At 36.0% G+C, this 14,708-nt stretch overlaps 1 protein-coding gene across 10 annotated transcripts in view; it reads left to right on the top strand.

Annotated features, from left to right (window-relative positions):
- The first annotated feature begins 7,027 nt into the window (after positions 1-7,027).
- The window catches only part of GABRG2 (gamma-aminobutyric acid type A receptor subunit gamma2), an 89,699-nt gene continuing 82,018 nt past the window's right edge, over positions 7,028-14,708 (top strand). For 6 of the 10 annotated variants that reach the window (XM_055285358.2, XM_055285360.2, XM_055285357.2 and 3 more), the window contains exon 1: positions 7,028-7,669. In XM_055285358.2, coding sequence (XP_055141333.1) covers positions 7,563-7,669 — 107 coding nt within the window. In that variant the 5' untranslated portion in view covers positions 7,028-7,562. The remainder of the gene's footprint in view (positions 7,670-14,708) is intronic. The other 4 variants (XM_055285359.2, XM_055285353.2, XM_063643123.1 and 1 more) reach the window with 3 other exon arrangements.

The following is a 14,708-nucleotide window of genomic DNA, read 5'->3' as shown; positions in this document are numbered from 1 at the left end:
AAGTACAAATTATAGGAGGCTATTATTTTGGACTAAGCTTTTACACTAGGCCCCAACAGACCAGAATAAAAATCAAATTGGAGTAATTTATGCTAAAGTTCCAGATTGCCAAACCTAAACTAAGTTGTTATCTGACCTTTAGATAAATGAGAAGAGACAGATAACAGCCAACTTCTCAAAGAGGCCAATTGAAATCTTCAGGTGACAGGATTATGAAATTTTCTCTACTTTAATCTTTACACACACAAAAAGGTTACCAAGGCAGGGTGTACTGGCTCATGTCTATAATTCCAGCACTTTGGGAGGCTTAGGCAAAAGAATTGCTTGAGGCCAGGAGTATGACACCAGCCTGGGCAGCATAGTGAGGCTGCATCTCTTTAAAAAAAATTACAAATTAGCCAGGTGTGGTGGTGCATACCTGTAGTCCCAGTTACTTGGGAGGCTGAAGTGGGAGGACCAACTGAACCCAGGAGTTCTAGGCTGCAGTGAGTTATGATTATACCAGTACACTGCAGCCTGGACAGTAAAGTTAGACCTTGTCTCTAGAAAATAAAACAAAAGAGTTAGCTTCAAGTAATCTGATGTTAAATAATGTTATTTTTCTATTGTTTTTCCCCCTGTCCCCACCTTACAAGAAAAGTAAACTTTGAAAGGACCACTGACTCATTGTTCACTTCTGCTTCCTTCAGCCCCTCTCTATGAAACCAAACTCTTCTCATTGGAACAGATTCTACTTCATGAAATGAAGCATTGCCTAATTCTAGAATCACAATAAAACCAATTGAGGTCTTTAAATTCATTGTAATTTCATCCTGTGGCACTACTTTGTGCTATTGTTAACATATATTTTATATGTGTTATAAACTCAAAAATGCACTGTTATGGTTTTTGCATTAAAAAGTCAGGTGCCTTTTAAAGATATCAGGATAAAATATATCCTCTTTTTCTGTTTTCTCACATATTAACCATTTTCAGTGCTCCTCACTCCTTTTTCTAGATCTGGGTTTCCATCTGGTCTCACTTTCAGCATAAAGAATTTCTGTATCATTATTTTTAGTTCAGTTTCACTGCTGACAAATTCTCTCAGCCTTCATTTATTTGAAAATGTCTTTATTTTGCTTTTATTTTTGAAGGATTTATTTACTAGATATAGAATTCTGTGTATACATTTTATTTCAGCACTTTAAAGATGTTGTCATCCAAAAAGCCGGCATGGTGGTGCATGCCTGTCATCACTACTACTTGGGAAGCTGAGGCACAATCGCTTGAGCCCTGGAGTTCCAAGCTGTAGTGGGCAATGATTGTGCCTAAGAATAGCCACTGTGCTCCAGCCTGGAAAACACAGCAAGACAAATAAAGAAAGAGAAAGAAAGAAAAAAAAAGAAAAAGAAAGAAAGAAAGAAGGAAAGAAAGATAGAAAGAAAGAAAGAGAAGGAAGAGAAAAGAGGAAAGAAAAGAAAAGAAAAAAGAAAACAAAAGAAAAGAAAAGAAAAAAGAAGAAAAGAAAAGAAGTTGTCATCCACTACTTCCAGGGCTCACTTGTTTTGGTAAGTCACTGTATTATTGGCCTCTCTAGCAATTGTAATGGGTCATGTTTCTCTGGGTACTTTCCAAAATTTCAATGTATCTTTAGTTTCTGGATGTGTGACTATAAAGTCCCTACATTTCGATTTTACAGTGTTTACACTGCTTTGGGTCTACTAAGCTTCTTGGATCTATATGTTAATATTTTCCAGCAATTTGGGGAAAATTTTGCCCATTATTACGTTGAATACTTTTCTGCTTAATTCTTCCTTTCTTATCCCTCTACACAACTTTATTAGGGTGTTTGATGTTATCTCACAGTTAGCCAGTATCTCTTTTATTTTTGTTTTTAATATATTTCTTTTTAAAAAAAATTGGATAATTTTTATTAATCTGTCTTCAAGTTTTGCTGATCATTTCTTCAACTGCTATTCTGTAATTGCCAACCTGCTATGAAAACTTATGCAGTGACTTGTTCCTTTCAGGCCTTATAAATTTCAGTTCTACAATTTCTATTTTGCTTAAAAAAAAAATCATTCCAGCCAGTCTCAGTGGCTCACTCCTGTAATCCCAGCACTTTGGGAGGCTAAGGCCGGCAGATCACATGAGGTCAGGAGTTCAAGACCACCCTGGCCAAGATGGTAAAATCCTGTCTCTACTAAGAATACAAAAATTAGCCAGGCATGGTGGCATGCACTCGTAGTCCAGATACTTGGGAGGCAGAGACAGGAGAATCGCTTGAACTTGGAAAGAGAAGGTTACAGTGAGCCAAGATCATGCCACTGCACTCCAGTTTGGGTGACACAGCAAGACTCTGTAATAATAATAATAATTTCCATTTATCTGCTGAGATTCACTACTGCTAACTTATTTGACCATAAAAACATCATTACCAAATTTTTCTTTAAGTTCTTTAACTACTTTATAGTGGCTGCTTGAATATCCTTATCTGCCAACTGCAGTATCTGGAGCATCTCAGGTTTTGCCTGTTTCTACTGACTGTATTAAAAAATATATACATACCCACCCACACATACAAATATATATATATGTATATATATTTATCCTATTATACTGTTTCGTGACTTTTTTAAAACAATGTACAAGACATTTTTTATATCAATGACATTCAGATTTGTTATATTCCTCTGATTGATTCCTGTTGATTTTTATTATCAATATTATGAGTTAAATTATTGATAAATTAATCTTGTGGAGGATTCATCTTATACTCTTTTCAGGTTGGTCAATCTCATTTTCTTCCTTAGAGTAAATCCATTGTTACAAAACAGAGGAAAGTTATGGTCCTTCTAGGGTTTTGAAGGAATGTCAGAGAGGTTTATGAAGACCCCCTCACTTATTGGAATTCAAACTTCAAGCTCTGTGTCTCCTGCAGTGAGTGGCAGCTGAAATATTTGCTCAACTTTTTAAGTCTCTCAATTTTTGCTTTCATCTGGGCTTCTTGAAGTCTTTTCTCCTTTTCCACACAAAAGCAAACAAAATTTAAGGGAAGTTTACATACAGATATGAAGTCTTATACTTCTGTCTGTGAGTTCTCCGTTAATGTGAGCAGCTCTGGTAGCCCCAAAGTTTCCTCTTAAACCTCAAGCCAATAAGATTGATGCCTTCTGCTGATTCTAACCATCCTGCATTTTTGGGATGGAGGGGCTTCCTGGATGTTGGACTTTCTGTGCTAAAACCAGGAAGTTTCCCCAGGGGAAAAGCCACAAAGTCTTAGATCTCATCCAATTCAATGTATTTATTTATTTATTTAGACAGAGTTTTGCTATTGTCACCCAGGCTGGAGTGCAATGGCATGATCTTGGCTCACTGCAATCTCCCCCTCCCAGGTTCAAGAGTTGCTCTTGCCACAGCCTCCCAAGTAGCTGGGACTATAGGCACGCACCACCACGCCCAGCTGATTTTTTGTATTTTTACGAGAGATGGGGTTTCCCCATGTTGGCCAGGCTGGTCTTGAACCTCAGGGGATTTGCCCACCTAGGCCTCCCGAAGTGCTGGGATTACAGGTGTAAGCCACCTCTCCCAGCCTCAATTTCCTCTCTTATTGGCCATATCTTCACGCCTCCTTTTGGTAGCATCCTACTACTTCACATATTTGCTTATTTAATATTTTGTCCAATGGTAATAATTATTACCTACAAAATAGTCAACTTTGTCACTACCAGAAGTAGGATATAAATAATATATTTTACTTTTCCAAGTAATGAGAGATTTGATATCAACAACCAAACTTGTCCAACTTATAACCTCATAATTCACTTCTGGGTGTAGTAACTATCACAAAAATAGTAGTAATAATACAGTGTCAAATTATAAGCAAAAAAACCCACTTTATTCATAGAGAATTAACTTGTAAAACAATTTTCCAACATATTGGCAAAGCTTGTTTGGATGAGTGAATTTGGGTGGTAGTTTTCTTCTTTTACTTTCCAATGTTTTTCAAACGTTAGTATAATTAAATAAATACACATACATATACACATATATGCGGCAACTTGGCATACTGAGGATTTTAAACTGAAGGAAATTGAGAAGACCACAGAAGCAAGAAGGTCTTTCTGAACTTCTTCTGCACCCCTTCTCTCCTGAATCAGGCCATAGAAACTATAGAGAATTTCCTTCACTCCTTTTCCCCTGCAGTGGGCCATAAAACCTAGCTGACCTTCCCCTGAAAATAGGTCATAAGGCCCTCCTCCAAGGGATGTCCTCCCTGTGCCTGGAGAAAAACAATGTCTTTATCTCTGAAGACACAGAGACATGGAGAAGAATCTGAACTAGCAGGCCTCTCTGAGTTCCCCCGTTTATGCCCTTTAGATCATATCAGTTTTTGTCCAATAATGTTTCTGCACAACTATCCACTTCTTTATTTGAATTAGCATAAAATATACAGTTTTCCGTTTCTTTTGAGCTTTCGTTTCTAAAGGCTCCCATGTCATATAAAATTTGTATGAAATAAATATTTATGCCTTTCTATTGTTAATCTGTCATTTGTTATAGGGATCTCAGACATAAAATTTGTATCGGATAGGAAAATATGTTATATATTTCCTCCATAATATATACATATATACTATGTGCAATGAGAAGATAGCATCATGTTTATCAAATAAAGGTTACTTTATTGATTATAAGTATAATCTTAAAAAGGGGCAAGAGTTTACCTCAAAGTTGATAATAAAAGTAATTACTAGATCTCTTATAAACACCATTGAATGTAACACGTGTTGTAAAATCTTAGCAAATATATTAAAATACTTTTTTTAAGACAGCAGTCAGCAGATAAGTCCACAGAGGCATACTGATGCCTACTAGCTATGAATGGCACAATTAAATTTGTACTCAGATACTATAAATAGTAAAATTACCTCTATGGTTTCTCTTAATATGCTGGGCAAAGTTCCATCATTCAATACCTTCTAATTTATAGGGGCCATTATAAGACTGATAAGGGATTAGTATATGAATCACTTCTTTGTGAATGTGACAGCACTCATTTTCACAGCTTCGTTATGCTTGACAATAAATAAACTCACTTGAGAAACAACGCAAAAAATTGGAAATGGCATGTATGGTAGATATTTTACATAGTCTATAAAAATTGCAACCTTGTGGCCTGGATGCCTACTTGGTTTGGCCTCCTTTGCATTTTAAAAATTAGAACATTTTATTCTGCAATTCTTATTTCCATTTCTTCTGGCAATTCTGACTGGAACTGAACAGTGACAGCTCCATTTGGATGGAGTATTGGTACTTCAGTGTGCATGGTTTCCACTACTTTACTGATTCATAAACTGCCAATGTCTTCCATTTATCTCACTTGCTTGGGTTTTGTAGGTACTTAAGTAAATACACACACACACACACACACACACATCTTAGCCTACAAAAGTGTGATTGAATAATTTTGCTAAGAAAATATATACAGCTATAAACAAACTAGGCTCTTTGGAAAAAAAATTGTGAACATAAGAAGGTGCATGACATTAGCCAGGCATAGCGATGTAGTCCTATAGTCCCAGCTACTTAGGAGGTTGAAGTAGGAGGATTGCTTCAGCCCACGAGTTTGAGGATGCAGTGAGCTATGATTGTCCCAGTGTACTCCAGGCTGGGTGACGGAGCAAGACCTTGTCTCTAAATTAAATAAGTAAACAGATAAATAAAAAATTAAAGAAAGGGAAAATACCTTCACAGTGCAGCAAAGAGCAAGAGAATTATATAAAAAGGGAATTTATGTTTGCTCTGCCTCCATTTTAGTCACAATGGAAAAAAGTCAAAACTGCATTTGAATGTGGTTTTCATTGGATTTTGTCTAAATGCCTTAAGAATAACTCTGCCTAAGGCAGAATTATGAAGCCATGCAGGATTCCAGGTGGGTCTGTCAGGTCTTTTTTGCTTCATTGTCAGGATGCATCTCCTGAGCCCATATGATGGGCAGCACCCACTGGTAATTCTTTTTGCTTTCCTTGGGTATAATTTAGTGTTAGTGATGAAGTGTGGACCTGATTTTCTCATGTTCTATTCCTATGTCTCCTGGACTCCTTACTCAAGTTCCATTCATGGAAGACTTTTTTCTTGCAGAAAAGGCACTTATTTTGAAAAAACTCCTTGTCACTTTCCACAAAGGGCTAAGATTGTTCCTCATCACTAGTACTGCTTCCTGCATACCTTCAATGTGGTATCTTGACTTTAAAGAACCGTGAAACACTCCCCCACTGTATTTTTCATGATTAATGAAAGAGATTTCCTCTGTGGTGGATGAACTGGTTTGGTATAAAGGGAGTATCTTCTATATATTAGTATCTATAGTAACATTCTAGGCAAGAAAGAAGCATGCTAATACCACTCATCCAACCTAAAAACTTTAAGGATTATTACCAAGAACAAAAAATCAGCCCCCCACGTGACAAACAGAAATCCCTTTGCATTGTTAAATGACCTCCTGATTATACCCGTCTGCCCACCCTTCCTTCAAAAAACAGCCCCCCTATTTTGTGGTGTGTAATCTTTATTCAAGCAGCTATCCCCATGCAATTACATTTGTCAAACTTCAAGCAGTTTTGTGTCTGTGCATTTTCACTGGGGTTGGAGAACTGACAAGGGAGGAATGAATCCTGAGTAGCATAGAATTTCTCCATGTCCTTTAATTCTATCAATGTTTTCTTCTCTCATTCAAACTGAATTCACCAAATCTGTCTGCCTACAGGATGACTTACTGAGACACTCACACCTCCCCCACTGTCTGCTCCCCCGGCTCTAACAATGCAACCATGATTTCTAAGACTGTACAAGTTTAAAATAAGGATTCTTGGCAGATCTGACGACCACAAACCTTCTGTCATTGATGATGTAGTTTCTGGGCTTGCTAAAGCATCTCTTGTCCCCATGAATGCCAGTCCTTGCATGCTGGTGTGTGCAGTAAAGGGTTAAAAAGCTTTGGAAAGACACCACGCATGTGTTAATTCGTGCTGCAGCAGTGTGCATCACTTCCACTTTGACCTCATAGTTAATCTGCGTGATAGTTAATCACGCAGAGTCTCTAGTGATTTTTTTCCTATTTATTTCAAATACACACACCCACAGGGCTCTGCCCCCTGTAAAAGAAAAAAAAATCAAAACAAACAAATAACCCCAAAGAGATGGACCCCGGGGAGAACGCGTAAGTGTGAGGGGCATGAGTATACGAGTGCGCGTGTCTTTCCCTCTCCCTTATTTGTCTCCGTGTGAGTCTCTCCTTGTACCCTCCCCCTGCCTCGATGATATTACTCCCCCAGACTTGGAAGCCGCTGCCAGAGTGACGCTTTGATGGTATCTGCAAGCGTTTGTGCTGATCTTATCTCTGCCCCCTGAATATTAATTCCCAAATCTGGTAGCAATCCATCTCCCCAGTGAAGGGACCTACTAGAGGCAGGTGGGGGGAGCCACCATCAGATCATAAGCATAAGAATAATACAAAGGGGAGGGATTCTTCTGCAACCAAGAGGCAAGAGGCGAGAGGAGGAAAAAAAAAAAAAAAAGCGATGAGTTCGCCAAATATATGGAGCACAGGAAGCTCAGTCTACTCGACTCCTGTATTTTCACAGAAAATGACGGTGTGGATTCTGCTCCTGCTGTCGCTCTACCCTGGGTAAGATGTGCCCTTTTTGGCGTCGTTTTCTTCTGAAGAGGTGGGGGGAAGGTGTGGGGAGGGGTAACTCGGGAGACCACCCAGATTTAAAACACTCTCCTACGATGTGAGGCTTTATAATTTAGGGGAGAGTGAATATATGGGGCGGGGACTGGAGGGAGGAAAGTGGAAGGTCACTTTCGTTAATGTATTCATTTATTGGATTTTATTTTATTTTTTGTTTGGTTTTAGAGTGGAAAAGGTAACCTCATAAAGACTAAATATTTAGGGAGTAGCATTTTGACATTATTGCAATCTGATGTCGGAGTGGGCTGTGCTGATACACGCTGGCATTTGAGGCCGTGTTGCAAGCGTTTTGGGTGGGGGTCTGATGGGAGAAATTTACAAATGGGTCCTGGAGCACACCGGAGAGATATGTGTGAGGGAGTTGGGGGGAGGGGCCGCGGGAGGCCCTGTTCCTGTGTACTAAGGCATCGCTTGCTTCTGCACCTGGCATTCTTAAGGTGAGTCAGCCAGGTTTTGCATCCAGTCCCATTGACCCAACAGCCAACTCCCTGTGTGCAAACGTGGTTCAGCACCAGGGACAGCAGTCCTGGTGAGGGCCAAAGGGATAGAGGCTTGTCTAACCTGAAAGAACGTCTCTAAATATACTCAGGGCATCCACACAGTCAGACAGAAGGCCAATGAAGCCACGGGGCACTAATGACATATACAGATCCTGATCTGATTACCTCTGCTCCCTCCTTGATATGGGAAGGGGACTACTGGGCATAGGGTGGAGAATGTAGTTAAATGATTGCATAGGGGAATATACGTCTGGAAAAGAGTTGGCCTAGCTGCAGTGTTGGAAAATATGCTGAACCAGGTGAATGTGATGCCAAAATCGTGAAGTACACATTAATGTTTTAAAACCTTGCTGCACTGAATAGAAAAAAAAGGAAAGGCTGGAGACTGGACTCCTGAAAACCCTGAGAATGTATATGTTCTGAAGTGCCTGGCATTTAAATTTACTTGAACTTCCTTGAGCTAAGAGTATTAGAGGATCAACCACCCATGCAGCCTAGCTGACTATTCGTCTACCTACCTAAGCACCTCCCCCGCTCTCCAAGCTTTCTAACTAGGACCAAAGGCATGTTAGAGGTCCACTATTTACATTACTTGCATTCTTCTATACTTTCATTTTGAAATAAAGTTCTATAAATATACCTCTCATATCCTACCAATGTAAAGAAAGACACAAACAAAAACTAGCTATAGAAAATATCAAGACAGTGCCCTAACATTTTTTTGTGAGTTGACAATCTTACATGGTAGTTGTAACAAAAGCAGCTGAAAGGGATGGAGGTTAAACTAGTTTTTTTTAAAAATTATTGAAACTAGGCAACTTCTCTGGCCCCCTCTTCTCTAGAATGGGTAATAAGACAGATAGATTTATGATAAAGAGACCCAGGCAAAACAAAGAGTGAAAGCCTCACTTTGGAGTTTCTAAACAGAGAGAGGGTCTGCTTAACTCTTCCAGCACTTTTTGTACCTTCCTAATTTACTATAAAAATAGAATGTATTTTCACTAGGATTATAAGATTTCAATATCTTTCTCAGAATATGAGAGGGCCTTTTACTGGAAACAGTCTTATATGTAATACAATTTGGTGAAATCCTGAAAAAAGTAATTTTTTGATTCAAAATTTGAACTCATTTTTATACTTAAGTTTGTGGATAGCTGTTAATTTGTTTCAGAAATTAGAAAATAGTTACTTACTAATAGAAAATATCTTTCCCCTATTTCTACCATTAATGAAACCTGTGGATTAAAATCTAGACAAGACACAATGGAATGTCTTTCTTTGTGACTCATCTCCATCTTAGTAAACAATTGTCTAACTTAATAGATAAAATATTATGTATTTTATCTCCAGTAACCCTATTTTAACCTAAGCATGTTTAACTTTACTATAGGTCATAAGAAAATAGTATTTAAGGTGTCTTCTTTTTGCCACAGCCCCACCTTTTCCATTTCAATGTCTTATAAAAAGTAAATCTGATGATACATTTTAATTTTCAATTTGTACCAGACTATCTTAGATGAGTTTTTTTAAAGAGCTCTAAAAATATGAGCTATCTGTAATGGAAACTCCCCAAAGTGGTAATTTTTACATTCTCTCATAGTGACAGAGAATGGAGTCATTGCTGTTTGGTGCAGAGAATGTGATCAGAGTTTCAGTCTGCTGCAATCCCATTAAAAAAAGTCATTTGAATCATTGAGTAGTACTGGAGGTAAACAGAAGCTTTGATTTCTAAAGTTAATCCTGAGGAAGGACAATAAATAACTGGGAAATGTTTGAGACATGAGGAGCCCATAGGAAATGGTACTTATGAAATAATACTTTTGTGGTAGACAGTAGTAGCAGAACTACCTAGAAAGTTAAAGAGAAATAAAAATAATTAATTGGTTTTTTATTTATGTAACTCAAAAGATTGTTTTCGCCCTCATGAAGTGACAAAATTTATTAGTCTGTGTCTTTACAAAAGTAAAACAAAGAGAAAAATAAAGCATTGTAGTGAGAATATTAATAACTAATATCTCTTCTTACGAGTGAAATAGTTAATTTCTGAAACCCAAAATTTTTGAAACATTCACATAGCTTGTGCTGTCATAAAAAATAACCCGGGGATCTTACTAAAATGGAGATTCCTACACTATACACTGAATGCTTTTGAATCATTACGTCTGGGGAGAAAAGGAATATTCAACAGGAATATTTTCAACAAGTACCCTAGACCTCACTTTGAATAAAAGTGGTCTATACTTTGCTGATTTCCAAACATTTATTTATCATCATATTTAATATTTAAAGGTGTTTTGATTTTTCATACTTTATTATTCAGTTGGGCAGAATAAATCAATTTAACATCAATAATCTTTTATTTGTATGTAAATCATTGAGAATATTATACATACAATAAAGCATAAGGAATAGTATAAAGAATACACCAACATTAGTTACGAGAAGATATTGGCTCCAAAAAAAAAACATATATACATATATAAATGTGTGTGTGATTATATTGAAAAACTATATATATACCACATATATATGCATAGAGATTTTAAAACAAATCTTATAACTTTATAAACTTTTTCAGTGTAATTTTATTCCATCTCAGAGTAAAAATACCGCAAGGGGAAAAATATATACAGAAAAAAATAAAAAACAATTTAGAGTAAATAAGAATAACTGAAACATAAAATGTTTTTATTTTATTAGAATAAAACAAGATTTTGTAACATACTTAGAGTGACAAATAATTATTTTTCAAGGATAAATTGAGCAGAAATAAAATGGACTGAATTTTTGATGATCCGTCTAAACTTTACTTTTAAGTGCTCATTCTGAATTTTTAAAAATAAAATACAGTTAAAGGTTTATACATATTTTCTATTTTTATCTGTTGCCTAAACAAAGATGCTTTTGATGATGTTTCTTATGAGCTGCTAAAGTGTTTGTATTCCATAATTTTATTTTGCATGTTTCTTTAACCGGCTGGACTATGCATGTAGAAAAGATATTTTTATTCTTCAATATACCCTTATTTGCTTACAGAATTAATCTCTACAGACAAGCTTGTTATTCCCTATCTTTCTAAATGCCCCATCTGGTATCCACCAGAAAAAAATTTATTTCCTCAGCGTACTAAATTGCTTTAGTTGTAGACAAATAGTCTATCCTGAGGTGGACTTGGTAGACTATTTGAATGGTAGGGACTCCACCTTTCAAATTCAAAAGGTTACCCAGAGGCCATTAACCTGAAAAAAAAAAAAAAAAAAAGAAAAACGGAAAGTAAATACTCATCACCTAGTATTTCCCAGAACCCAGTCGCCCACTACTACCTAAACAAAACACCTGAATTATAGGCAGAAGTTGAAAATTGGCTTGTAATTTAAATAATGAGTTATATAAATGTCTCTTTCACGTCCTAGATTCATTTAGATCAGCTAATTTCCTCAAAATAGTTGATTTTGGCCGGGCGCGGTGGCTCACGCTTGTAATCCCAGCACTTTGGGAGGCCGAGGCGGGTGGATCACGAGGTCAGGAGATCGAGACCACAGTGAAACCCCGTCTCTACTAAAAATACAAAAAATTAGCCGGGCGTGGTGGCGGGCGCCTGTAGTCCCAGCTACTCGGAGAGGCTGAGGCAGGAGAATGGCGTGAACCCGGGAGGCGGAGTTTGCAGTGAGCCGAGACTGCGCCACTGCACTCCAGCCTGGGTGACAGAGCAAGACTCCGACTCAAAAAAAAAAAAAAAAAAAAAAAAAAAAAAAAAAAATAGTTGATTTAAAGCATATATACTTTAATGATAGAGGTCTCTGTTCTATACTTCAAAAAATTGTTTCATTCCAAGGATTTCCGCTCAAATTGGAAGAAAGTTAAGACTAATTTTAGATACTGTATCTCTTTGCTATAAATATTATGTTACTAGGGTCCTGGCTACCTCTCTACTACAATTTCCCAGCCATTCCAAGACAAGCTTTTCAGTTTAAGTACAAGTAGGCTTTACTGGAATTATACATACTTATGGTTTTCCAAATACTTCTGCCAAATTGGCTGATTATAGAAGATTGAATTATAATTAAAAGTTATAATCAGAGTAGTTTGGAGATTGTTTGACTACTATGGGTGTCAGCACAATTCAAATGCTTAAAGATTCAGGATTTCAATTTAGATGAATATTCCAGATTGATACTTTATTCAGGTAGACATGCAGAAGACAATGCATCTTTCTGCTGACAGGGGATCAGACACCTATGTGACCTCTTCAAAGCCAGAAACCAAATAGTCATAAGATAATATCAATTTTATGCCCTGCTTGTGTCATGTTATACATACACACTGAATCAAATAATACACATACACAAACACACACACACACACTTAATCCTCACTGTGACTCTGCAAAGTATTTATCATCAACCACATTTGAGAGACTAGGAAATCAAGATTATAGATAGATTAAATGACTTACTTAAACACAATAGATAATTAGAAGTAACATAATATAATAAGTATGAATGTGGATGTAAGTAAACATGTATACATATATAATGATGTTTATATATCTGTATACATATGAATCATAATAACTTGGTTTTTTAGATCTGTCAATATTATCTTCTGTGTTTTTTTAATCAGTTTGGGGTCTCAATCCATGAATAGTGTTCCTGGATTATCTGTAAGTTATTTACTAGTTTTAATATTCATGATTCTCTCATTCCGTCTTCAGTTAATAGAATCTACAACAGATACTTTACATCCATTCAGCCCACTGAATAAATCAAAATGTCTAATCTATAGAAGGACATGTTTTAAGATACTCAGTCTCCACCAATGACATCACTATTACATTATATTTTATTGTTTTGATTGAAAGGTCTAGACAGAAATGCTTAGCAGCAGTCTGAAATTCAGTTTTTTATAATTTAAGAGCATATTAAATGGAATTATTTAGAGCTGAACAAATATTATGTTTAGAATATATATTTCCTCATTGTTTGTGTCTATGTAAGTAAAACATAGTTTAATCTGCACTTAATTATTCATCAGAAACTTAACTATAGCACGTCATTCCATTTTTAAAGAGGAGACCTTGCTTTTTATTGAGCAAATCTATAGGAAACTTGCTCAATGTTGTCCTCCAGTTTTCTTACAAAAATTCTTAGAAAAGTGGAAGACAAAATTGAGGCAATGATACTCAATATTAAAGTAGAACTAATATTACAACTTCATATTCGGATATGTATAGTTTTAATATATAGATATTCAATGATGATATATTTTTAATCACCCCAATCATACTAGCAACTGGTTAATTAACATTACTATGTGGTAACAACATAAAAGCTCTTAAGTTTTAATTTCTAGAGTAATAAGAAGTTGTAATTTCTAGAAAGTAATAGGGATTTTACAATTTTACAGAAATGTTTGCATTCACAGTTTTATTCTCTCAGTAGACTCATGAGTTAGATGAAAAAGTTAATATTTTCTTCTGACAACTGTAGAAAATGAGATATTGAGAGATTAAGGAACTTCTTCAAGGATCCTTTACTATTAGCTGTAGAACAGAATTAAGACCCCCTCCTTGAATTCATAGCGCAATACATCACATTGTACAAGTATAGTCACCCCCCCCCCCCCCAGCTTTTTTTTTCTAAATGTAAGATAATACTTTGGTTGTTTAGAGATGTAAAAGTCCTCTCTAACTTGCATTACTGGGGAGGGTTATTTCCCATTCATTTGTTCCCCATACTAAAGAATAAATATCCTTTAAAAGAGGAAATAAAAAGCTCCTTTTAAGTTACACATTAGTGGTTTAGGGTAAAAATAAAACTTAACTCTAAATCATATTAATCCCTACAGTATTATGATATAAGAACACAAACTATGGCAATAATTCTATATTATTATAAAAATCATTGTACAACTCTGCATAGATAAAATACCATGTAAATGCTAAATAAGTAGCACTGATACAACACTCTCCACCCATTCATAAAGAAAACCATATAAGTACCACATAACATAATCGTGGAGAAAACAAGGGTTGTTTTAAAGCAAAGATCCTTTGTTATAATTGAAACCCTGCCATGAACCCAAGTGTTTCTGTAAAGCCAAAGTCTACCTAGTAAGACAAATATACGGTGTGTATTTGCTTAAATACATCTAAAGAAATTGCAGAACTTACTGTATATTTATATAAATAAAATGGCAAAAACAAACTGAATATAATGTCATTATAATCTTGATAGGAAAAAATAAATGATTGATGCTTTCACGTGTTCTTTTTTGTTGGTTATCAGCTCTTTTTTATAAATTGCTTTTGAAAACACACTTGAGATACATAATTGAGGAAAGCGACTCTAAACATAAAAGTAAAAATAAATGTATAATTTCTTAATTTATGAAACGAACATCATTTGAGCCAATTCCGGGATTTTTGCATTATAGAGAATACAGGCCAAATTTCCCTAGGAACTTTCTAACCA

The sequence above is a fragment of the Symphalangus syndactylus genome, chromosome 7 (assembly GCF_028878055.3).
Source record: "Symphalangus syndactylus isolate Jambi chromosome 7, NHGRI_mSymSyn1-v2.1_pri, whole genome shotgun sequence".
In the NCBI taxonomy this organism is placed as follows: Eukaryota; Metazoa; Chordata; class Mammalia; order Primates; family Hylobatidae; genus Symphalangus; species Symphalangus syndactylus.
This window is presented reverse-complemented; position numbering and strand designations above follow the sequence as displayed.